Source organism: Nipponia nippon, unplaced genomic scaffold (genome assembly GCF_047370975.1).
Source record: "Nipponia nippon isolate SJK-2023a ecotype South Korea unplaced genomic scaffold, ASM4737097v1 scaffold_4, whole genome shotgun sequence".
Classification (NCBI taxonomy): Eukaryota; Metazoa; Chordata; class Aves; order Pelecaniformes; family Threskiornithidae; genus Nipponia; species Nipponia nippon.
Window position 1 is genome coordinate 120,222,357 of NW_028262358.1, and position 24,474 is coordinate 120,246,830.

A 24,474-nucleotide genomic window follows, 5' to 3' on the forward strand; every position below is an offset into this window, starting at 1 on the left:
ACTATTACATTGTCAGAAATCTTGGGTCCCTAAAACATTATGGCAGGGTGAAAAATCCACAGCCTCTGAAGAGGAGGAAGAACCTATGCTACACAGGAGGATGGAACAGGATTGGAAAATAAAAACCCCTTTTCAACATATGAGGTGGAGAATAAAAGGCGAGATAAGCTGCAGCTCTTCTAAGGAGAAGTCCTTACCACACGGTACACATGCAGCAGCAAACCCATTCTACCAGGTCTGCTTTATATTTATAGGAAAAGCTTCCTTTCATTAGTGCAATTAAGGCCATCTCATCAATACAAGTTTATTTCGTACGTGACAGCGTGATGTTTCAAAGCATTCACCACAGCTCTCAGTGCTCTATAGAGCTGCTTAGGGTCAAAACAGAGCCAGTAACGGCAGAATGTGCACAGCTACATCTCGCTGCAGTAGTGCAGTTGAAGAAAGCTACTCGGTATGCACACAGCGTTTGGGCTGATGCATAGGGAAAGAACACAGGTCATTAACAAAACACTAATCAGTATATGCCAGCCAAAGCTTTATTCCAGCTTCTTCCATTGCTTCATAACAGCACCAAATGCAAGACTTCAACCCAAAACAACTGTGTTCCCCTACAGCGAAAACACTCCTCCCACCACAAAAAAAGAAGATACCCTCAACTTTTCTTAGAGAGAAAAAAACCCCCACACTTAACAATGCAACTTTTCAGAAAGCAAACATCAGAAAGCAGTATTGTGCAACACAGTAGCCTGTACAGCAACTCGCAAGAAATCTTTGTTCAAGAACCACCCACCAACAGCTAGATACAAGTTAGTGCACACACACATTCAGTAGGGAATGCCAGTCAAGAGGCAAATTCTTATTTAAGTAAAGAAAGTACAGCTGTAAGAAGCCAAGTTGACAATAACAGTCTACGAACAAGCAGTATTCCTTGACAGGGAAGTATGGCGGTGACAGGCATTTGCTCAGTTAGGTAAAAGAAACACACAATGCTTTGCCTGTATTCTTGTTCCCATAAAAAAAAAAACATTTTCATGGGAATGTTTGTGTAGACAAGTACTTGCTCAGCTTCATGCGGTGAACATGTCACTTGGTTTCAGGAATGTTGGAGGACATGAGGATCTTCGGCGAAATCTGAACTGCAGCCAGTTTGCTTTTCTACAGGGAATAAAAACAGATTAGACCCATCAAGATGTTTCCATAAACATGTATAAATGCATTAATATCTGAAGTCATAGCTCTACAAGGCTTCAGACTAAACGTCATCAATATATTGGACCGTATTAAAAGACTACACTTATGTAAAGCTGTCATATAAGGATAAACAACAGAACTGCCCAAGAACATGAAGCAAGCAGCGCTCCCAGATTTCAGTTATGAATTCACTCCACCCCTCAATGGGCTTAGCATAAGCCACTGCAGGAGTTTTTGCATCGTGTGGATCAGGCACCTTCTACTCAAACTGCCTTTCCAGGGTGCGGCCCACGTGTGCAGCAAGATCCAGTTCTGTGCCATATGGTTGCATGACCTTAGCTCACATTTTCTGCACGGTTGTTGAGAGGGTGCATGCACTAATACCGTGCAAAGTATTCAAGAACACAGACAGTGGGCATGTTTGGACAATAATAATTAGCAAACAGAGGGGAAAAAAAAAACCAAACTAAAATGAAGTGGCAAAAACTAGAAGTGTTATCAAAACCAGAAACAGCAAGATCAAGAATAATCCTGAATTTGAGCGATGCAATTGAGGGAGGATTTGTAGATTCACCAGTTTAACATTTTAATCAAGTTCTTTTAACCACTTTTTTGCCCAACAGGTAACTAGATCTCTGTTGCAGGCATCATTATTTGTTACCCGGAAACCAGTCAGCTTTCAGTACAGTTGTACTGAAATACAATTACCACTTCAATCACTGAAAACACAAACGCTATCTCTGCTTAAGCCTAGTTCAGTCTCCATCAGGCAACCACTGGTCAAACACAGAAACAAGTTGCCCAGAGAGGTTCTGGAGTCTCCATCCTTGGATAGATTCCCGACCTGCAAGGAAGGTCCTAAGCAATCTGATCTAGTTGACCCTGCTTTGAGCACCTCCAAAGGTCCCTTTCAACCAGAACTGCTCTATGATTCCATAGATTATAGAAACAGTAATTATCAGAAAGAACCTCTAGTATTTTCTTTGGTACACAGAATAGCTGTTTGCCTGTAACACTTCAGAATTTTTAAGTAACAATAAAGGTGTACATGCACTATTCATAAACTATCCTTACAACAACTGAGATGATGGTATTATCATGGGTTTAGATTCATAGACCAAGACCTATTAAGGGATTGGGGCATTCAAATCCCAAACTACAACGCTTAGTTGAGTCTGTCTAGCAGTTGCTCACCTTGCCTCAGAAATGTGAGCAAGAGGAGCATGCCGCTGGCTGATGCTCAAAACCCTACCAAAATCTAACACTTAGGTGTACCGCCCGAGCTTGTCCAAGAGGCTCAGTCCACTAAGTTAAATAAATAAATACTAAATTGATTTCTAATCAAGACAGAGTAGCAGCTTTCATTGCATGTATTCACCATTAAACTGACAGAGTACGTAAACTAATGCTACTAAGAAAATCACAAAATTTGACTAAATACATAAGCTCAAAAAGTGTTTCAACTGTATTTTCTAAAATAAAGCATTTTCTAGAAAATTAGAAAGCATCCAAACACCAAGTACACAACCTCTTTGGGAGGTTTAAGGCAGTCTTACCTTGAAGTACGGACTCCTCCGGTAAGGACTGCAAGTTTTCCGTTGCAGGGGTTATTGCCTAAACAAAAGGGGATTCTGTTAGGAAGCTGGCACTATCACCAAAATAGTTTTCCATTGAGGTGCTTCCTTTAATACTAGACTAACTTTTTACATCAGCACTGCTGGACTCTTATTTACCACTGCTTTCCCCCCTTATAACTCACTACAGAAGTCTTCTCCCCACTTTTTGCTTTGATGCAAAAACTGCATGTGAAGAATGAACCGGAAATTCATTCGGTCATCGTCGTCAGCAGCATGGCTGACAACCTGAGTTTTGGGTTCCAGACATGAGTTTTTCATTAATTGGTACTTAACCTTACTAAACCTTACTTAACCTTACTATAATTTCCTAATTACTTTGTAATAAAAGTATTTTTCATGATTTACTGGTTAGTTACATGCTCTACTAGCATGATCTGTCAAAAGCCACATATCATCAGCATTGTTCTACAGTCTTGATTAATAGTAGTCTTCCAGTAACGCTTCTTCCTTCAAGCTGTTTTCATTAATCTATTCCCAGACTGAATTCACAGTCCTCAGGCCAAACAGCTGACAGTTTATATAAATCAATTTATGTAAACTAATTATATAAAATCAGTTATACAAGAGATTTATACAAATATCTACAGTCTCCATAGAGATCTATTACAGAAGGAAGGACAATATGATGCCTTAAAGAAAAATATTGTGCCTCTAGTGGTTGGCATGAATGCACAGATTTAGATTAATGCTACTTTGCCTTTCTGTTCTCATGGTGAAACAGGAAGAATCACAACCAAACTCAGAGTGCCCTTTCTAAAAATCAGTACTGTCCTGCCCAGTCCATTATCACACAGCCATACCTCAGATGATCTGCAAGCCCAGTCAGGAATACGGTTCCAGACATTTTCAGGATCTACGATCTCCTCATTGCCATTGGAGAGATTCAAGACCTGTACAGACAGAGCCAAATCATATCTAGCACATCAGTGGATCCTAAGAATACACTCAGGAAATGAGAGCTAGTAGTAGGAAAACACAACTGAGGACTCCCTGCCTTTGAGAAGGCTTTCAGTCTGGATCTGGCAAGGAAGAGCAAGTTAACCTCTAATAAAGCTGAATGTCACTACTGAATCTGCTCAAGGCTCTCCTGGGCTTCTAATCCAAGTATGGTGAAAGAGCAAGGCTGGAAAACACCTACTAGATCAGAACCAGTAGGAAACTGAAGAATAGGGATGTCACTACATACCTGACACTGACACTCATCTGAATACAGCTGAGGTTAGCTTTAGACACCTAAGGAATCTACTAGCAAAAGAGCTGGCTTCCATGATCTCAGGCATTCAATTTTCCAAAAAGTTACATTTACAAAATTATGTTTTGGATTTGCAACCTTAAATTACAACTTAAAGGCCTTTTTATGCAAGTATAACGTCTGTCCATATGTGTACATACACACATGCTCCCCCTGAACTGGAGGAAGACTTCTCATTTATCCCGTAGCTTAAACAGCAGTAGAACACGGCAGCCCATTAGATTATGATCTACTGTTAACTCCCACCAACCACTAATTCAATACACATTTCACTGAAGCAGGAATAGTTGTGTATTCATTATTAATTATGGGATAATTTAAGTTTCTTCCCAGGTTTCTACTGTTCTAACACTAATTCCTCAAGACATCAGTAAAAGGATGCCAAGTTTCATGAGCATTTAATGGTAACCCAGCTCCATAGCATAACATTAACTTGCAGGCCAGGCAGAACCACACACATGAGTATGTATCTCAAACTGGAGCCAGATCCTTCAGACTTCGCAGTCAATGCAGGGGAATAAGATATGAAGGGAATATCAAGTCTTGACATATACCATCCACTCGGTTTGAGACACTGCTGTTTCTATGTAGTCTATATGTCCAGAATCAGCCTTTGCAATACTAAGTCTTAAATTCTGTAATAGACTTCTGTAAAATATTCGAACTTTGGAGGAAGACCAAAGAAGGACTGGATCTTAAGAATGCAGAAAGCATATCCAAACCATACTTACCCTGGTACCTTTTTCAGATACCTCCAAAATGCGAGCCTCGCACCATTTTAGAGAGGTCCACACCACACATTTGGAACCAACAGCAAAGCCCTTCAGGTTACAGGTATACTCATTGTGTTCTACAAAAATGATGACGTATCAATGAGGAGGAAGAAAAGAAAAAAACAAAACCACAAAACCAACCCCTCCAAAAAACTCAAATGCCTCACAGCCCTCTTCCCATACTCCCCTGCCCCCCTTCCAAAGTACAATAAGTATTTGAAAGTTAAAAATCTGTCATCATGAACTGTCTTGCAAATGCATTTCATGGTCAGAAATAGATTTCCAATCATAAAATCATTAACCTCTCAAAGTAAGATTAGTTGCTGTTAGACTGTCACATTATCCATGAGATACTACACTTAGTCTGATGTCCACAACCCATCAAAGCATACTGACATTAACATTAATATAGTAACTTATTAGGGAATAAAAATTAGGTTTTTACAAGAAAGCCATTCTCATGTTTGAATGTGCACAGCATTTTGATTATTTAATTCCTTAAAATCAGATACTTCACCTGCACTGCAGTCAGCCGAGTTCTCATTTTGCTTTTTTTCTACTACTTCTTCCCCAGGCTTACACTCTGAAGACTGCACACGTCCATTTCCACATTCTTCAAATGAGTCAGTCAGATCTTGTTTCATCCATTCTTCCACATAACAGTCATCTGTCTTCTTCTGCCACTCCTTACGCTTCTCAACTTTGCAGTCACATGATTTTACAGTGCAAACAGGCCTCTGATTCATTAAGTCTTTTGTAAGAAATGAAAATTGACTTCCACTGTTTGCAGAACTTCGCAGTGCAGCATGTTCCAACCCTAGTAAGTCCTCCTCCCCATCTTCCTGAGATGGCTGCACATCAGGCAGCACCAGTTCCAGAAGCTGCTCAATTTCGGCACCCAGCATTGACAGCATGTCATGGGTCTTCAGGTCCAGTTGTTTCTCAGGCCTACCACCAGTTGAAGACAGCCTTAGGGGAGGAGGCTCTACTTCCATCCAATCTTCTTGTATAGCTTCTGCTTTATGAACTCCAGACAAATTCAATTCCAGTTTCTTTGCCTTCTCTCCCAAAGCAAGCTGACCATCAGATGGAATCAGCTCTACTGTCTTCTGTCCATCGCTAACGGAAGGCACCAGGTTCTCTCTCTCATTAAGTGATGTTAAGATTTCAAGAAATTTCAGAGCTGCCAACTCCCCCGTCTCCTCACTCACAACTGGCAGCTCAAACGATTCCCGTTCCAACACGTTCTCTCTTGCTTCACTGCCTGGAGCTGCCTGCATTTCAAGTGACTCTGTTACCAGAGCTTCCTTTGTTTCTTCACCAAAGGAGGACTGCACTGAAAGCGCATCTAGCTCCAGTATGAGCTCTTTTAGATCATCATATGAAGAGTGCATTTGTAATTGATCCAGTTCTACTAATGTCCCTGTTTCATCACTCGAAGACGACTGTACCTGGAGCACTGGCAGTCTTTGCGGCTCTTTTTGTTTGTTTCCTAGGAAAAGACTGGCTGCTGAAGCACTGCCTGTCAGTTCTGCTTTCGGCTCAGCATCTTCTCGAAACAGTACTTCAGATAACTCTTGTTCTGCAGCTTTCATTTCACTCCTCAAAATATGAAGACTGCGGCTTCTTGTTGGGCCTAGTAATACATTGTTATCACTCTCTCCTTCAGATAGAGGTATCTCTTTATCAAAGCTGTTTTGATGTTTAGCTGTTTCACATCCATCATCAGCCTTCCCAGACATATACTCAACAGCTCCCACTGACACATTTGCTTCCACAGTATTTGAACACCCAGAAGTTACACCCAGGAAAGGTTCAAAACAAAGTAAAGCACTTTCACTTTCTTCTTGAGCTAATCCACAAACAGCAGTAGTTTCTCTTTTGAGACAAAGACCAATATCATTGTTTGAACATCTGTTTTCCTTTAAGGGGTTCTCAAGGTTTGAGAAAGCATCACCAGTTCCTTTATTAGCCTTCCAAAAAGACTTCATCTCTTCATTAATACTCTTGCCAGAAACTCCCAACTTGACAACAGACAGAGGGACTTCAGAATCCTTATCTTTCCGAGTTTCTATTACTTCAGCTGCTAATAAGAGGTCTTCAGTCATATCATAAAACTTCTCTTTTGCTTCACTAAGCCATGAGCCCTCTGAGCAATTGAAACCTGACAGACAGCAAGCAAATGCTTGATTAGGTATTCTGAGCAATTCACATGGAATTTGCCTGACCATCTCCACACTAACAGCTTCCTCACTTCCATAATCCACATGTCTAACAACTACGTTGTCACCTTTTATGCTGTTGACTTTAGCTCTGTAGAACTTTCCATCTTGACTATATTTTGCCAGACAAATATCACCGCTTTTAATACAAGCTCTGCAATCGTTCAAAGAGTTCAGTCCAAGGTTTTCAGCTTCCTCTATTTTTTCCTCTATGTAGTTCATGTCTTCCGTATCAGCACTGCGACTCCAAAAATATTCTGGACCGTTTACCACTGTGACATAAATTTTTACAGTCTGCCCTGCCTCTGGAAACTTCCAGATAAATGATTCACAATTGCTTACACTGGAAATTTCATTTTGTGCCTGAGCAGGCAAAGGCTCACACACAGTTACCATGTCATTCTCTCTATCAAGTATTTCTGTTGAACAAGTTCTTTCCCTACTTGCAAGATTTTCATCAGCTGAATCCACTGTTATTACACCTTGATGGTCACTGAGAATAACTTCCCATTTATCCTCAGCCTTCTCTACAAATTCACACATTAGCAGAACTTCACTTGTTCTCTTGGTGAAGTAAAGCACTGCTTTCTCTGCCCAGTCTATATTTTTCTTGCGTTTAAGTCCACCTAGAAAGCAGTGAATGCTTATTGCTGGAATAGATGACAAGTCTTCAGGGAGTCTGTGTGCCTGATCAACATTAATTACTGAAGTATTACCATAATCAATATATTGTATACTTATCAAATTGTCAGAAGTCTTTTCTTTTACTACAGCTCGATACCACAGGCTGTCTCCTGCATAAACAGCACTGATTAAGTCTCCTGCTTGGAAGAGCTGTCCACAGGGGTTCTTTGCTTGTGTCCTACTGTTTAAGCTTTCTGAAATGCTGTTAAGCTGAGCCTCATCACTTTCTAGTTGAACATAAAAATCCGATGGATCATTTACATGAGACACATACACTAACACTTTAAGAGCCGGCACTATCTTTTGTTGCAGTACATCAGATACACTTGTAAGCATTATACACCCGCCTTCAGCATCAGATTTAATATCTGACTGTTTATCCATCTGGACGGAGAGCAGAGACTCCTCCCCAACTTTATTTAATAAAAAAGTATCCTTCTTACTACGAAGCATTTCATCAGATTCTACTAATCCAGCTGCCAGATCTCCCTTTGTAGCAGGCTGGAAAAGGTTTACATCTTCTTTGAAGTGCCTTTTGCTACTCCCCCATCCTCCCTGGGCTTCACATCTGCATTTTTCTCTTTCAATCGGCCTACCTGCGTTTAAAGGGGACTCTGCAGTCTCATTCCTCTCAGTCACATCTGTATTTCTAGAGCACGAAGTTTCATTTTCTACACGCCTACACAGTCCTGTATTGTTTATTAAGCTTAACTCCTTCAGTTTGGCATTAATTTGAGTATTACCATCAAACAACTCAATCAACAGTTTACCATCAGATTCTTTTGCTACTACTATCGCTTTTAATTGCCTTTCTAGGACGGCTTGCTTAAACCACGCTGTAGCTTCTTTGGGAACGCTAGATATATCAGATAAGGAACACTTTATGGCCTGCATTGGCAAAAGCAAGATATCACAAGCATCACTGGGTAAAGGAAGCAGATGATCTTTCTCTATTGTCTCTGTGTTCCCAAAATCCACAAAGAAGACTTCCGTATTAGGTTTTGTTTTCATAATTACTCCCCTGTACCAGTGATTGTCAGTATACTTTGCTAGACACAAGCTCCCAGACTTTTGCAAGGTTTCTAAGCTGGTTATTGTTTCACTTAGGCGACTGATGTTATCGGTAAGCTGTGCTAAGACATCTGCACATCTTTCAAGTTGGCAGTAAAATGTCCACGGATCCTCAACGTGCGTAATATAAACATCTTCCTCACTCCCAATTTTGATACCGTGCATAGAGTAATAGTAAGAATGAAGCTGAACTGAGGATACCAGAGGCTTTTGAGGAGATAAAGGCCTGGCCACACTCCTCTCAGTCAGAAACTGGCAAGCACTCTGAAAAGGCGTCATTAAATCTACAATGTTAAATAGCTCCTTATTGTTTATCGAAGCCAAGGCAAATATTGTACACTTCAGTTCAAAGTGAGAGGACGAAGTATCAACAAACTCCTGAAAAGCCTGAATCGCTTCTTCATCCCAAGCAAAAGGATCCTGACCATTTGGTTGGATTAAGTTGTAAAGGCTGCACCTGAAAGCCTGAGCCTCTAACCTAAGAAAGCGTTCATTAGTTGAGCGGAGGTTTGTTAGAGATACCAGCTCTCTGTTGCCATAGTCAACATATACGACTTCCACTTTTTCTGCAGAAGGAGCTTCACTAACAATTAAAGCCCTGTACCATTTTTCATCCTCTGAGTACTGGGCTAAGCATACAGAATTTGGCCAAGCATGTGGGTGGGATGAATTTTTACAGTACTCCTGAATTTCAGCCATTAATGCCTTAAGGTCATGGCAATTTCTACTTAACTGACACCAAAAATAACTAGGATTTTCAACACAGGACACAATGACATTAACTGTACTTCCCACTTCTAGTTGACCTCTGTAAGAGGAGCCTGGCTTCATTTCCACATAATTCTGTCTCAAAGAGATTGGCAGGTTTTCCTTGCCCTCACACTTCTGAGCAGGAAGAGATTCACTGCTTTTAGAACTGTGAATGGCTGCAACAGGGCTTTCTCTGACCACCACAGCTGCGTAAGGATTAAGTGCTCTATCACCTCTCTTTAGATCAGACTCTTCTCTGAGCCTCTTCTCTGCATTTACTTGCTTTTCCTCCCCAGCACATGCTGGGGAAGAGGCCTGGCTCACAGCCTTATCAGGCAATTTCTGGAGAGTCTCGGGTATTTCACACCTCTGGTATTCAGCATGCCCTCCCTGGGCCATGAGTTTACTTACACTTTTCTCTCCTAATTGGGACTGGTCAAAAATTTCAACCATGTATTTCTCGCCCTGCACACTCAAAAAATGAACTTTTAGTCCCTTGTTCAGTACAATCTCTCTGAAGGCAGACAGAGATGCTTCACTCCAACTCCCACTCAGAGCAGAAATACCTGCCAAACAACACTTCAGAGCTAAAGCAGGTAGTTCCCTGAACCGAGGGAGCAGCTCCTTTACTGCACACCGATCTACAGTTTCCGTACTGCCTCTGTCCACCAGGTGTATTTCTACCTCACTGTCCAGTACCCTGGTGATCACCGCTCGATAAAAGGCACCGTCTTTCCCACCAGCACAACAAAGGGATCCAGGCTGTAAGTCCCACCCAGCACCATCCAGCTTTGTGGCATGGGAGTAAAAATTCCACATGCTCTGCCTCAGCTGCCTGAAGAGCTGGCGATGCTCATGGAGCTGCAGCCAGAACTCAGATGGGTCGTGGAGATGGGAGACGTGCGCATCGTGGAACACGCCCAACTTCAGACGCACAGCAACTACAGGAGCAGAGGCCAAATCTCTGTGCGTTAAAGCAACAGGAGGTGCTCCTGGTGGCAGTTCCAGTTCTTCAGCTATGGATTCTTCTACTTCCAGCTGCTCCTGAGCCTCAGGTTGGCTGACCTGCGCATGGCTGCTCACCAGGCAGCAAGCCTGCACCCCAAAAAGATGGTTCAAGTTGACGCCATTTTCCCCGTACAGGTGCACATAATAGAGATGCTCAAAGGAGTTAAAAGCTTTGATGCGAGCACTCACTCCCTTGCCTAGCACCAATGCTTTCAGCTCATCAATCTGTGACGAGGACCAGCCGCGACCCCCATCCGAGATACCCTGAAGAGCACATGGATAAGTCACCACAGGCATGCGAAAACACTCAACAGGCAAATAGCGCAGGTTAGCTCTGGTCACAGTCTCCTTCCTGCCATAGTCCACAAAGATCACCAGAGCCACTTGCTGGTCCTGCTCCCCAGCAATAACCTCCAGCAGGAGTGCACGATACCACTGGCCATCTATGCCACGGGCAGCACAGGGTGAGCCCACTTTGGGTAATAAATCCTGCTCCCACCGGTCATAAGTGTGGCGCATGGTATCAGAAAGGCAACGGATCTCCTGGGACAGGCTCTGCAGCTGGCAGTAGATGTGGTGTGGGTCAGAGACATGGGTCACTAGGACAGGCTCTGTCACGCCCAACTGAAGCTGTGGGTAGAAGTAATCCAAGGGAGGTGACACAGGCTGATATGAGAGCAAAACACGGAGAAGCTGCGGCACTGCAGAAGTCACAAGGGAACATGCTGGAGGCTGCAGCTTGACCTGGTTCCTTAAGTGGCCATAAGCTAGGCAGCGCCTGAGGACCTGGTGGAACCAACTGGGAGCGACCTGCCTGGCCAGGCCCAGGTGATGCATCTGGGCTGCGAGCTGGGGCAGCTCCAGCACTATGAGCTGCGGCGTCATCACCTCCTGCACCAGGCCAGACACCTCCTTGCCATGCAGGTAGCTGAGGAACTCCATAGCCTCCACTGTCCAGGTGGAGACTGGTGCATCCCCACAGGCTGCCACCCTGGGGCCTCCGGAGGGCATGACGTCAGCCACAATACAGCCCAGCACCTCCGGGGGCAGGCGGAAAAGCTCCTTGCAGCCCCGCGCCAGGTAACAGGCAGACGTGACCACCGTGAAGCCCTCATCAAGCAGGAAAACACGGTAGTCCTGGCCGCGGCGACTCACCACACAGCAGCGATACCAGAGCCCGACCACCTCCACCAGACCCAGATCTCCAGTGCACAGCTCAGCCCCACCGGCCACCAGCCCGCCGGGACCCGGGGCGGCCGCCAAGCGCGGCCCCACCGTTGCCTGGATCTCACGACGGAGGCAGACGTAGTCAGCGCTGCGCTCACCCAGCAGCCCCCACAGCCGCACAACGGGCACCTCGGGGCGCAGGCCCACCGCGCAGACCCGCAAGGTCACGGTGGCGCCGGGGCTGAGCATCCCCTGCCCGGAGCTCATCCTCCCCCGCCTCTGCCTTCGCCGCCCACACCAGGCCAAACGGCGGCCCCCGCCCCGGCCTCATAGGGCACGCGCCGCCCACGTGACCGGCGGGGAACCGTTACGCGGCTGTCCGAGTGGTCGAGTCCATTTTGATCCCCCCGGGGGGGGTGGGGGGAACAGGAGAGGCGGACCGGGCTAACACATCGGGCCGCTCCTGCTAAACGGAGACCGCTCGGAGGTGTCGCAAAGAGGAGGGCTACCGCCGGGGCACGCTGGAGCCGCAGGGCTGAGCCCAGAGCCCGCTGGAGCTGCCCTCGCCCGGAGCGGAGCGCACCACGCCGGCTGTGTGGTAGCGGCACGGCCGGGAGGAGGGTTGAGGGGGGAGAGCCCGCTTAGCCTCCATTGGTCAGAGCGGGCGCCCGGGGCGGGGCATGCGTGCAAAGCTTGGCGGCTATTGGCCAGCGTGGGGCGGCAGTGTGAGGGCGGGGCGGCGGCGGGCCCTGAGGGGCCGGGCCCTGAGGCGCCGGGCGGGGTGCGAGGCTCCCCGCCGCCGGTAGCCGGGGTCGGGCGCGGAGCCGTGGCAGCCCCCGCCCGACGGCCTCCCAGCGGGGCAGGGGCGCCTGAGGCGCGGGCTCTGTAAGCGTGTGATTTCTCCCTGGTTTCGCCCCCTTTTTTCCAGGCAGACCTTTAGCTGCCTTGTAGCCTTTAGGGACAATGGTCAGGAGTGGAGGTGTGAGGGAAAAAAAAAGGCCCAGGAGTTCCGCGAGCTTTTCTGAGGCCACAGGAGAGTCCAGCCAAGGAGCCTTAGTGCCATCCTTGGGCTAGTGCTTGGCTTCGGAAACTGAAGCTGGTGAGAAAATAAATATGGCCATGTGTTTCACAGGGCAGAAACTTCTGCTTGAAAAATTTGGAAGTAGAAAACACTCAGAAGTAATGCAGAAAGTGGCAGGTTTTCCTATTCAAATTATGTATTCATTTTAAATACAAAATACTAGGAATCAGCACTGTTACAAATCTCTTTAGTGTTTCACGCTAAAAACAGAGAACTGTATTAAGAATTAAAACAGTTTTTCACTACAAGACTTCTAAAATTACTTTTTTTTAACTCGATAGATCAGGTACTCCTGCATACCCGTTATCGGGGTTATCTGAGTGCCAGGAGTGCAGGCAGGACCACTCGGGATGTAACTGAAGAAGCAGCTTTGGCTGCTGGTTTATAATTGCTGGTGATGGTGTGGAAGAAGGAAAGAGCTCAGATTAGTTTCTCAAGCTGACAACTAGAAAAATAACAGTATTTCTGAACAAAAACTTCTGGCCTCCTAATAATGGTGAGACGAATTTTTTCCAGGCTGGAATCACATACCCAAATGCATGCAGCCACAACAGATCTACAATACAATCAAAAAGTACAAGTGCAAGCCAAGAAGGGGCCCAAACTGTCATCAGGAATTGGCACATTGAAGCTACTAGTTGCAAAGACTAGTCTGGAAGAAATCCTGAGTATTTACTCAGAGAACTAAGTCTTGTACGGTCGTTTCATTACTAGGTATTGCTAAATCAAAGCCAGCTTTGTTCTATCTACATTATGATGGCTTTTATACTGCATTTTTGTCTCCTGATTGCCAAAGGTAAACCTAGTGACAAAGAGCAGCAGTCCCCTTTCCTATGAAATATGGAAAGCTTTAGGTTTAAAAAAAAATAAATCTCTTCAAAAACACAAAATGTTTGAATATAACATTATATTTTCACCTAGATTTAAAATGGGTAGAGTGCCTATTTCCATAGACAAGTGGAACTGTAATGACCCAGTCTGCCACATCAGCACTGGGACTCTCAAAGGACAAGTAGTTCAACTCAGTCCTATGGACAGCATGTGTCTTATGAGCCCTTCAAGAGGGGCAGAGCAAACTAAGCTTTTCATTTCTGGGATACAGGACTGCATTTCACGCATGGATACTCGTCAAACGATTGAGTGAAGAGGTCAGGCAATCTCTGGGAAGTAAGAGGAACTCAACCCCTTCCACCTTTTGTGCAAAGCAACTCTGAAATCAGGTAAACTGCTTTAATCTTTTTCAGTTCCTAGCACTACAGGCTTGGTTTGCTGAGGCATCAAACTAACAAGAGGTAGTTCTTCATGTGTGTGCAAATGTAATAATAACGAAAATTCCCAAATGATTTTATGGATGGCTTAGCCACAGAAGATGTTCAGTGCTGTGTTGTTCAACCTGCTCTTGACCTTAACAACAGGAACCATCTCTATTATCAAACAAGCAAACAGTATTATATTCTACTTGCTTGGTAGATTTTTTTTTTACCTCTGTTTACTGTTTCAGAAAGCTGATGCTGGCTGCCAGTTGAAGTATTATTGTTGCAGTTTTATCCTGTGGATAACTTAAATTTCATACAGCAGTCTGACAAGCAAATAGTATTCTTAAGTCATGGCTACTTCTAACCAATAAGGACTGGATTTGGGGCAGCAACCTATACATGTGATCCTACTGCCAGTCTCCTAAGTGAATTAGTTCCCTGTGGGGTCAGGATGCCTTGTGGAATGAGAATTCAGCTTTCTGATTCTTCTTGGTTTTGTGAATATTGAAGTGGTTTCACGATTTTAAAAAGAACTAACTCCACAGATCCTTCTGATTTGTTCATACGTAAGCCAGAATACCAGTGACCAGGGAGCCTGTGGAAGCAAACACTGAAGTTAGAGGCTTAAAACAAAAGTGACCCAATAAATAAACCCATTAGATTAAACTATCTCCTCTTAAAAATCATATTCTTAAGGTCAATCTCATATTATGTCTTTCATACAAAAATTGTAGTGTTGCATATGGTTAGGGCTACCCAGTCCTTCACAAGACCCCTAAAACTTTTTTTTTCAGCTTGCCAACTCATAAATGTTTGACCTGAAATGTTTCATGCTTGGGGACTACTTCAGTCTGAATGATTTTTAAAAAAATTTTTAAAGGGTTTACTTGTTCTAAAACCTTAATCAGAAAATTACACAGTTCTCCTTGCATAAAATTTATATCCTGCACCCATTGAGTTGAGATGCTCTACTTTTTTTTTTTTTGGCAATAGATTGGTGTTTTCCAAAAGGCTGCCTTGTGCCTAGGAAACACCTTTTCCTGCTCCTCTGAAATATCTGCTAAACATTCCCAAAATTACAAGCCTTTGGGAAATCTAAGTTGGTCTATGCTCCATGGAAATTTTTAGCTTAGTAGTAAAGTCGCAAAGACCCCATCAATACTGAATGTGCTCCGGCTGAGGGACACGGGCACTGAGCAACTGAGCAGAACCTTCCTATGATTGCTCTTACCAGAGGCTGTGGTGCTCAGTTAAATTAGAGAAGGGAGGCTTTTGCCTTTGATCTTAGTGCTCAATCTGGTAAGTTAAACAGTGTCAAGACCTTGTAGCCAGCTGGCAGAGTCTAGACGTAGCCATACTGTTAAATTCTTACAGACTTCAAAAAAAAAAAAAAGGTGGTCACATCTAAATATTCTATTGGGAATTGTCCCTTGCCCAAAATAACGGTATAGACAGCCAAGTTCCAGTTCCCAGGCTCCAGCTGCTGCTTGGCTTAATTGTACAAGATGTAGCTTTAACGGCCCAGCAGTATGCAGGAGGAAGCCACCAGCCTAAATACAAGAGGGGCAAAAGTGAGATCTGGGATGGAAGAGTAATAAAGCACTTCTGGGTTCAGGAGAGGAGGAATGAAAGTAAGAGGGATGCAAAGGGAGTTCAGGGCTGGGAGCAAGAAGGGAACAAAAGAGAGTTAAGGAAGGGAGAAAGGAGGGAGCCTGAAATTGTAAAAAAAACCAAGGAAAATCACTAGCAATTAGGCAGGACAGCATTTTCCAAATTAAAGAGATGCAAGAGGCAACGTGGGGAAAGTGACACTGCATGCAGTTGTGTCATCCAGTACGTTCAACTATGCTAACTGCAATTAAATAAAGCAAGAGACCCAAATAGTTTTGGAAAAGTGTTGACACAGAAAGAACTCCTTACATTTTAATGCCACATTGTCCAACTGTCTTGTAAAGAGAGTTAAAAGGCACTTACCATTCGCATCCATGTTGGTATAAAGCCTTTGTATAGAGACATAAACCCTTCACCCTGTACAGTTTGAATCAAGCAGTCCATGGAAGACTTATACAGCAGACCTCTGGCAATGTGCAAGGAGAACAAATACTGTTAGGATCAGAAATATGCAATTTAAAAAAATCCCCCCCCCCCCCCCCAAAAAAAATAATCTGTATCTGATAAATTTGTACAAGCAAGAGCTCTTTTGTAAGTTCACTGGAGTCTCATCAGAACTGAAATCCACTAAGTAACTGGGTATGCTTAGGTGGCCATCACAATAACCCGCCCCTGGACGTGCAAAACTAAAACAATAAAATGATCATCAGAAAGATGAAGAGCAAATTAGGGACTTAGCACTTCACTCCTAGTGAAATCAGTGAGACTCAGGGTTTCAATTTTCTGCTGAAAAGTCAGTCTCTGAAGTGTCTGTACCTTCCCTGCTTATCTCTTGGCTGGTTCATTATCCTGGTTTTGACCACATCAGCAGGAGTTCCCAGAACAGCAGCTACCAGGCCAGAACAGCAACTGTCAACAGCAGCAGATACTTAAAGAAGAAACTAAGATTTATCATGACAATTTAAGCATCATGATTCCAGTTCTAATAATATATAATATAATATATTAAAACAGTTACCATAAAATCATGAGTAATACCTCATAACTTAACATAAACTTGATTTGGGAGGAGGCTTGCTAGTATTGCTGTTGCTCAGATGTCCTCCCAGCGCCAGCTTCCCTCACCTCTGTGTGCAGGGTCCCTCACTCTCTGTGAGGCAGGGATAAAGGACCCACAATAGGCATTTTATTATTGTTTGTATAAAGCAGATTTCTTCATAATTTAAGGGAGTAAAAGAGATTGTTCTGCAAAGTTTATATTGCTTATTCTTATGGTTTGCTAAAATTAAAACTAAGTTAGATAAAATAGTAGCAGTTCTAGAAAAGTGAAAATTCCTGTGCTCTCACAGATGTGTGAAGTGTTTAAATGCATCAGCAAGGCACTTCTAGTGAGGGCAGTTTTGTACAACGGTTGCATCCTTTGTCTTGTGTCTTTTGTACAAAGATGTCCTCTCAGGCAAAAAAAAAAAAAAAAAAGTAGTTATAAAGGTGCATTTTATCAGCAGTATCATGACCAAAGAATAGGGGCTTCTGCTGGCCCAGAGAGGCAGATCAAGACAGCGAGGCTGGAAATGCTCCACAGCGGAAAAGGGGTAACTAACTGGGGAATACAGCACCTGGCAACACTGTGAGTCAAACTGTTGTCCACAAGCGGTGTGTTCAGAAGCAAAAAGTGTTTCACCGAGTCGTAAGTGGTCAGATCTGTAAAGAGGATAATGAGAAAAAACAGCCTTGTCAGAAGTAAATGGCGCCTGCGCTGTTCATTACTGACATAGGATGGAGGCTTGGCAAGACCTAAATTTCCAGTGCAGCTCCTCCCATCGGCACAGCTGGCACTGCCCCCAGTTTCTGATGACAGTTGTGGCACCTAGGTCCCGTCATTAGACATGGGCGCACATGCTCCCTTCCACTACCGTCTTCTCTGATTTACCCTACAAATGATAAAATGGATCCCAAATGGAAAATTCTGCAAAATTAACTCATTAACCAAATGCAGAAACATCACAATAAGGACAGTTCTACCTCTCCCACCTCTGTGCAAGCATTATAAAAATGCTAGAAACATTAGACAAAAAAGTAGATGACGTAATGGAAGTTATATCATGTTCTGCTGAAAGCAGACATGAGTTATAGCGTCTGGGCATGTAAATTGAAGACAGTGATACGAAAGTTAACAGCAGACATTTCCAATGTCCTGACCTTAAAACTTAAGAGCCCAGCCTGCTAACCAGGATGACCCTTCCAGCACTTTGTAGTGCTTTACAGCCCAAACGTACCCAGTGGAGATCTTTTCCCACTTGTAAAAGAGTTTGCTTGTTTACGTTTACATGCTGACACTGCACGTTAATCTTGTGTATGGAGATAATAGTCAATAGTTAGTTAATAGTCATTCTATAGCCCTCATTTAACAGCTCTTGCTGCAAACGTTATCCATCCAGTCATTCCTTTACCGCTGCCTAGCAAGGTGTAAGCTTACACCACCTCTGATTTTCTATCTTCAAAAATGTTTTTTGGTCATGCTGCTAACATATCCCTGTGCTGAATGACATAGAAATTAGTAGCTGTCATGCCAAAGAAATTTAAGCATGTGAAATAAAAAATTGTCAAGGCAATGCTATAATATTGTGCAAGAGCAAGTGTTTATGGTGGGCACCCACAGGCGGTGTCTTTCAGTCCCAAAGACATCTCCCTCCTTACTTTATAAACACAACCTTGGGAAGGAGAGCAAAGACTATCCAACGTATCCTTGCAGTTTTGGAGAGGCTCAGGAAAGCTCTGTCTTTATGTGGAAGGACTGAGCGCTTCTTGGATCAGCCGAGCACTCAGGCAGCCACTTCACCTTACAACCCTCAGTCCCTGACTGAACTACACTGTAGGGGTACCTGTCTGCAGCTCCATCACACCATGCCTGGGCTGTGGACCTCGTTGATCTGGACACTGACCCATGGACCGTCTCTGTAGCTTGACCTTGGATCTTTCTTATCACCACGGGCCTGCTGGTGATTGCTGAACCGTGTCTGACCCTGGTGACCCTCACCAGACCTGATGCTGGCTCAGCTTCCTGGCTTGGCCTCGGACCTGCCTCACCACCACACGCTTTCCTGAGGATCTGGATCTTGGTGGAACCCGGCTGCCTTCTCTGGCTCTGCCCTGCTCACCTTGCTTGGGCAGCCGGGAGCTGGGTCATGGCTAGCAAGGTCCTTGGTCTGCTGGCTGTGAGACTCCCCCCAGCTCCCGGCTCACCATCCCTCAGGCTGAGGCATCAACTGTTATTTTTAAGGAATTTGATTTCCACAGGAACAAAATGCTCAAGGCAGAAGTCACCTGCAGTGCACTTCAAACGGGTCCCCAGTGTAGATAACCAAGAGACGAAGACCCGGGGAGGAACTGAACTCTCCTTAAAGTTAGGATGCGGCCGTAAGCGCTGCAGACCAAGTTAGGAAATTTACCTCCCATGTTCACCAGAGCAGCTCTCTGGACGTTTGGCACCCATCCAGCCCAAAGCCCCCGTATTCCTCCTTCAGACAGGATCTTCATAAATGCGTGGTGCACTCCTCGAAATCTGAAATCAATATGCAACTAGTAAGTAGAGAGCCCAGCTATGGAGAAATCTTTGCATATTCCAGCACTTTGCTGTGCCAGGTCCTCACATAGGAAAGGCAGTTTATGCCTGCGAGGATCTGGCCCTCCGGATCCATTTTTTGATCCATTTTTGGATCCATCTTTGACTTTCATGCTGCAATATTTTACCAAACATACCGGTTGCCCTGGTAAGCAGCAGTCTGGTCACTAATGACAGACGACCCTTTGGTCCCACAGCTGGGTTGCAATACTAAATGTACGAGACACCAAAGGATGCCAGTGGTTTCGGATGCAAAGAGCAGTGTGTCCTGGTATTTGCAGGAGGGTCTCGAGCCCTGCTGTCTGCAGGCGACCCAGCCCTTCCCTGCACCTGTGCATCCTGCACAAGCCATTTCCCCCATCCTTTCTTCCAGATTCCCTTCTTCAGAAAGCATCCTTCCCTCCCTACTGCAGAGCACTGGCATGGACATGCTGCACATGTAGGATGGGCGAGTGTTTCTGGGCTCTGGGACCCATACATCAGCATAAGGAAGGTGGGTATAAATGAAATAATTTATATTGCCCCCACCCTCTCCACTGCCCAGAGCCATGGTGTGCCTCCCCGGGCACTGCTCTTCCCCCGAAGGGGCTCCAAGCAGCTGGGGAGAGGGGGTAGCAGAAAACAGAGCTAACCACACCCTCAGCCAGACAGTAATCATCAACAGGAAAAAAACCGCCAGCTTCAAGAGGAACCGACCGTAACGGCTTTCCTTCCAACTTCCTTTTTCCTTCCATCTGCATCTGCACCTTCACCAGATCAGTTGGGCTGGCAAAAAACTGTCCGATGGCACCCGCAGACATGCCTCCAACTACAGCTTTCCTGCCGAACAGGGAAAAAAACCGTGCTCCAGACTACACTGAAAATCTTCACAAATGACAGTGCTCGAGCTGAGGAGTTGAGCAGCCGGTGAAACAAGTGTAAATGGTTATTCCTTATATTAACAGCCAAAGTTAAGGTAGTAATTGTGGTGACTGCAGGTAGTTAAGGTAGTCAATAATACTTCTGTCAATTTTAAGAAAGGTTTAAAAATTATCTGGGGGAAAAAAATCAAGTTGTTATACATCACCAAGATGCTCTGCTTCCTCTGCAGGTTACATTATGCTCCTCACTTAGGGTTTAAAGGCAGGATGGCAAGGTACACAAGTAAGGGATGGTGCTCCGTATATTATAATAACTGAATGCCAATCTGAAACTCTGAACCACTTGCTGATATATAAAACTTTATCTCCCATTTCTACTAGAGGAGTTGCGTTAATTTTCTGGTTCTACTTATTTTAGAGGAACGAGAAATTTCGGTATTATCCCTAGTTCCCCCTTCCTATGGCATCAGGCATGACAAGTATTTTGTAGTAGATTTTATAAATCCCATCCTAAAAACAGTTACATTTTGGACCAAAGATTTGATTTTGGAGTAAAATACTTGATTGGATATGATACTGTATATGATTATAGGAGTACATGACTGACATTTTAACAATAAGGATTTGACAGTTAGAAATTACCAAATTTTGCAAAACGTACAGAAAAATCTGCTTCATTCCCCACGGGCAAAGAGTCACTTCTATGGCTATATACTGCTTGCATTGTCAAAAAAGGGATTGAGTGAGATTTAACTGCTGCTGAACTGAACTTGCAAAACAAAGACCTTGGCTTTGCTGTTCATAGGGATCATTTACCTCCTCGGGAAGGATGCACAGATTTAGCTTAGGTTGACATCTGCCGTACACACAGGGACAAAATAGTGTCTTTTCCTTCACAATCTGCCTCTTCAGTAGCCAGGAAAGTTCCATCTCTTGGGCTAAAATACACCACCAGAATCGGCACACCTGCCTGTTCTTACGCTCCCTGTTAATAATCCAATGCCATAATAATTTCTTACCCAGACAGTACTGCTGCTGCATAACACGTAACGGGACCCATCCCTCCAGCAGCTGGAAATCTGAGATGTACCACCCCTCACTTCTTTTCTGCAGAGCTCCAGAGGACATTTGAGATGTCCATCATACCTTTGGAAACGTGTCCTCACCCCGTGTGGAGCTAATCGAGCTCTTGGGTGACCTCGGAGCCAAGTGGGGCACGAGCTGCAAGTCCAGCTTGGCTCCACTGAACCTCTGGTTTGCATTACCCAGGCAGATGTAGGATTAGTCACGGTTACTGACGCGGGTGTTGGGTTTGTGCAATAGCTCACAGCTTCTCCAACAGCCGTCACACACAGCTGTACAGTCAACCACGACTCACCTGCACTTCCGAACATCCCCCCCGGCCCATGCAGAAATAAAAGAGCTGCCACCACATCGCAGACGTTGAGTCATGGTAAAGCTGCCCTGCCTCCACTCTCATCCAGGCTGATTCCTGCCAGCCCAGGACAGCTGCTCCTATCGATGGGTTTTATCATGTTTCTCCATCTCTTTAGGAGAGTATCCTTATTAGAGTAATCATGGTCCTAGTTAAGCCTCTGAGAAACTTATTTCAATATTTCTTAGTCCTGTTCCCAGCTGAATGAAAAGATACTGCCCCGAAACTAAAATCAGAAAGTCCGTATCAGTGCTTACACCCTTACTTTATATTTACCCTTTTTAGGGTCGGCAAGCTGCGAGGAAAAGACAGCTTTTAGGGCTGCAGGACTCCTACAGTAAGGACAAACCCGAAACAGGGAAAAGCATAAATATGCAACATTACCAGAAAGGAAAGCTTTTATCCTCAGACCTGCCAAGCACGGACTCACGGATATGTTCGTACGCAACCATCCGAACGCCAGAGTACACTGTGGAAAACAAAAGCAGGAGACGATTCTTGGGTCTGCCATTTCTGAAGGTCACACTGTGATAGAGAGGTCAAGAGATTGGTTGTAAAACACTCCGGAGCTTGCCTGGGTCAGCTGGTCACTGCTGGGAAACGGGGAAAGCAAGGGGGCTGCCTGGTAGGAATGTCAGAGCCAGAACTTCTTAGCACCAGAGAATCTCTCTGGCTGAGCGATATGTCTGCCAGGAGGCAGCACGACTTATGCCCACACGCTAAGGAGACGCGACCGCATTGCTTCCCTCTCAGCTGGTGCCAAGCACAAAACCTCCCACAAGTGCTTTTGAGGTTTGTCGCTGTCACCATATTTCCAAATAAAACACAGAAGGCTGTTACCTGTGGCCAAACCACTAATGCATTTCTTCATCCTAGTGCTTGCAACCTTATCTTTTTTTCCCACGCCATCCCCACTTCCCTCAAATAAAAGATACTTATTGTTCTGAGGACTCTGAGTGCTTGCTTGCACTGAAGACCTTCCTGCAAAGACCCCAGGGAGATTATATTTTGTTTTCCCAGAAGACAGAATAAGGCTGTGAAGGAATGGACAAGAGAGGGAAGAGAAGGGGTTGAACCAGAATCCCGTATATTTCAAAGTGGGATTGCGGGGTAAGCTGAAGAAGTCCTCACAGATATATTTAAAGTACAACAAGATATGGCAAGCTCACTCCAAAAGGCTGTTGGCCACAGAAAGCAGGAACAAAACTTGTCAGATCATGAGCAGATAATCACCTATGTGGCGGTAGACGGCTGGCGTGGCTCCTTGCCACAGCTTTAGTAAGCCCTCCTCTTGCACGATGCCAGCCGCGGTGCGCAGCATGCCACGGTAAGGGACCGCCTGGCTGGCGGCAGCTCCATTGCGATGAACAGCAGCTTCACCTTGGACCTGCAGTCGAGTTTTTGTGAGATCCAGGGGAAATGTCACTGAAGAGAAAGAGCAGGGAACAAACGTGACTACGGGTGCAGCTGCGGGGAGACCTACCGCGCTGGTAACACCTGCACCACAATCCCCGCTGCCAGGCGGCCAAGGGGGCTGTGCAAGCACCAGCAGGCAGCAGGGACCGTACCCAGGCAGGGTGCAGGCGATTCGTGGAGAAGAGGAGATTCATGTCCAGATCTGTTAAAAGTGGCTCTGGGCATGAGTAACCAAAATACATTCCCGTCAAACACCAAGTCTTTCTCCCTTATTTCTTTTTGCAGATTTGTTATGCAATACGAGTACTTTCCGAGAGACTCTGGATTAAAAATCCTGTTCCAGTTACTCCCCCTGAATAAAGAAGAGTCAAATCTCTTATTGAACATGTGGCCTCTCCAGTTCTGCCCAGCATAGTGGCAGCACACGTTACAGTCAGGAAGAACCCCACAGTGACCATCGTCTTGCAGACACACACGCAGGTGAGCACCTATCCTACGAACCACCCTAAAACATGCTGCTTTTCTGATGCAGGCACAAAACATGTTTAGCCTGTTATTTCTCTCACTGAATAACTGGTGGCCAGGGAAAGCGGTCCAACTCGATGTCAGATTTACAGTCTATTTGTGCATTAAGTTTGGTATTCACATTTAAAGATTAGCAAAGATTGTGAAGTTACAAATCATTAGAGCAATGCAACAGATTTGCCTGTAAGAGCTTATAGAAATTATATAGAATATCCTAAGAAATATTCCAAATAAGTTACTGATCACAAAGTAGTGCTACGCAGATGCCAGGGTGCTGCTTTCTCGCATTTCAGCAAGCAGTTTACTATACTCCATTTTTACAGTCATCTCCACTGTAACCAGAGACGTAAGATTCGATTTTTTTTTTAATTAACCTGTATTAACTATGGAAAGCAAATTCCTGTAGAAGTCAGCCCCTTGCTACTAACTTAGGCAGCAGATCGTCTTGCCTCTTTAGTCTTCTTCCAGAAACCCAGCAAGCGCAAAGCTTAAATTAGGCAGAACTGCTCTGTGTTAATGACTGCAGCCCTTCGGTCTCAGAGGCAAAGATTTCAACCTGAAAAACCCCTCCCTCCAGCCACATTCAAGTGGCATAAAACACTTGCAAGGCTTAAATTATTGAAAAGTCACGACGAGCAGAGTGGAACGAACAGATTTGCAGGAGCAGAAAAGCCGGAGCGAACACCGAGGAACGAGGTGTCCGGGGACTGAAGTTCCCCCTGCCCTCCATAAGTAAATTTTGACCCCCTCGCCTCTCAGAAAATCACAGTGAGTTGTACCTAGTTCTGCCACAGCCGCTGCACAGGCTGACAGAGCGAATTTGCTGGCTCGGGGCCATCTCTCTGGAAGAGGTAAGCTCTTCTCTTCTTCCGCAGGTGACATCTAGCGTCTAACATGAAACAAGGCTAAC

At 44.9% G+C, this 24,474-nt stretch overlaps 2 protein-coding genes across 2 annotated transcripts; both read right to left on the bottom strand.

Moving 5' to 3' along the window:
• Positions 1–26: 26 nt before the first annotated feature.
• TDRD6 (tudor domain containing 6) lies at positions 27–12,040 on the bottom strand. The gene is made up of 5 exons (XM_087774619.1): positions 5,374–12,040; positions 4,815–4,933; positions 3,632–3,721; positions 2,751–2,808; positions 27–1,158 (listed from the first exon to the last, which is right to left on the bottom strand). Exons 1-5 carry the CDS (start codon positions 12,023–12,025, stop codon positions 1,097–1,099), a joined length of 6,981 nt encoding a protein of 2,326 aa, XP_087630745.1. The 5' UTR covers positions 12,026–12,040; the 3' UTR covers positions 27–1,096.
• Positions 12,041–13,021: 981 nt separating this feature from the next.
• Positions 13,022–24,474, bottom strand: SLC25A27 (solute carrier family 25 member 27). Its single transcript, XM_009467331.2, has 9 exons — positions 24,344–24,474; positions 22,857–23,048; positions 22,008–22,092; positions 20,025–20,147; positions 19,156–19,268; positions 17,323–17,407; positions 16,523–16,615; positions 16,070–16,172; positions 13,022–14,690 (listed from the first exon to the last, which is right to left on the bottom strand). Exons 1-9 carry the CDS (start codon positions 24,444–24,446, stop codon positions 14,619–14,621), a joined length of 969 nt encoding a protein of 322 aa, XP_009465606.1. The 5' UTR covers positions 24,447–24,474; the 3' UTR covers positions 13,022–14,618.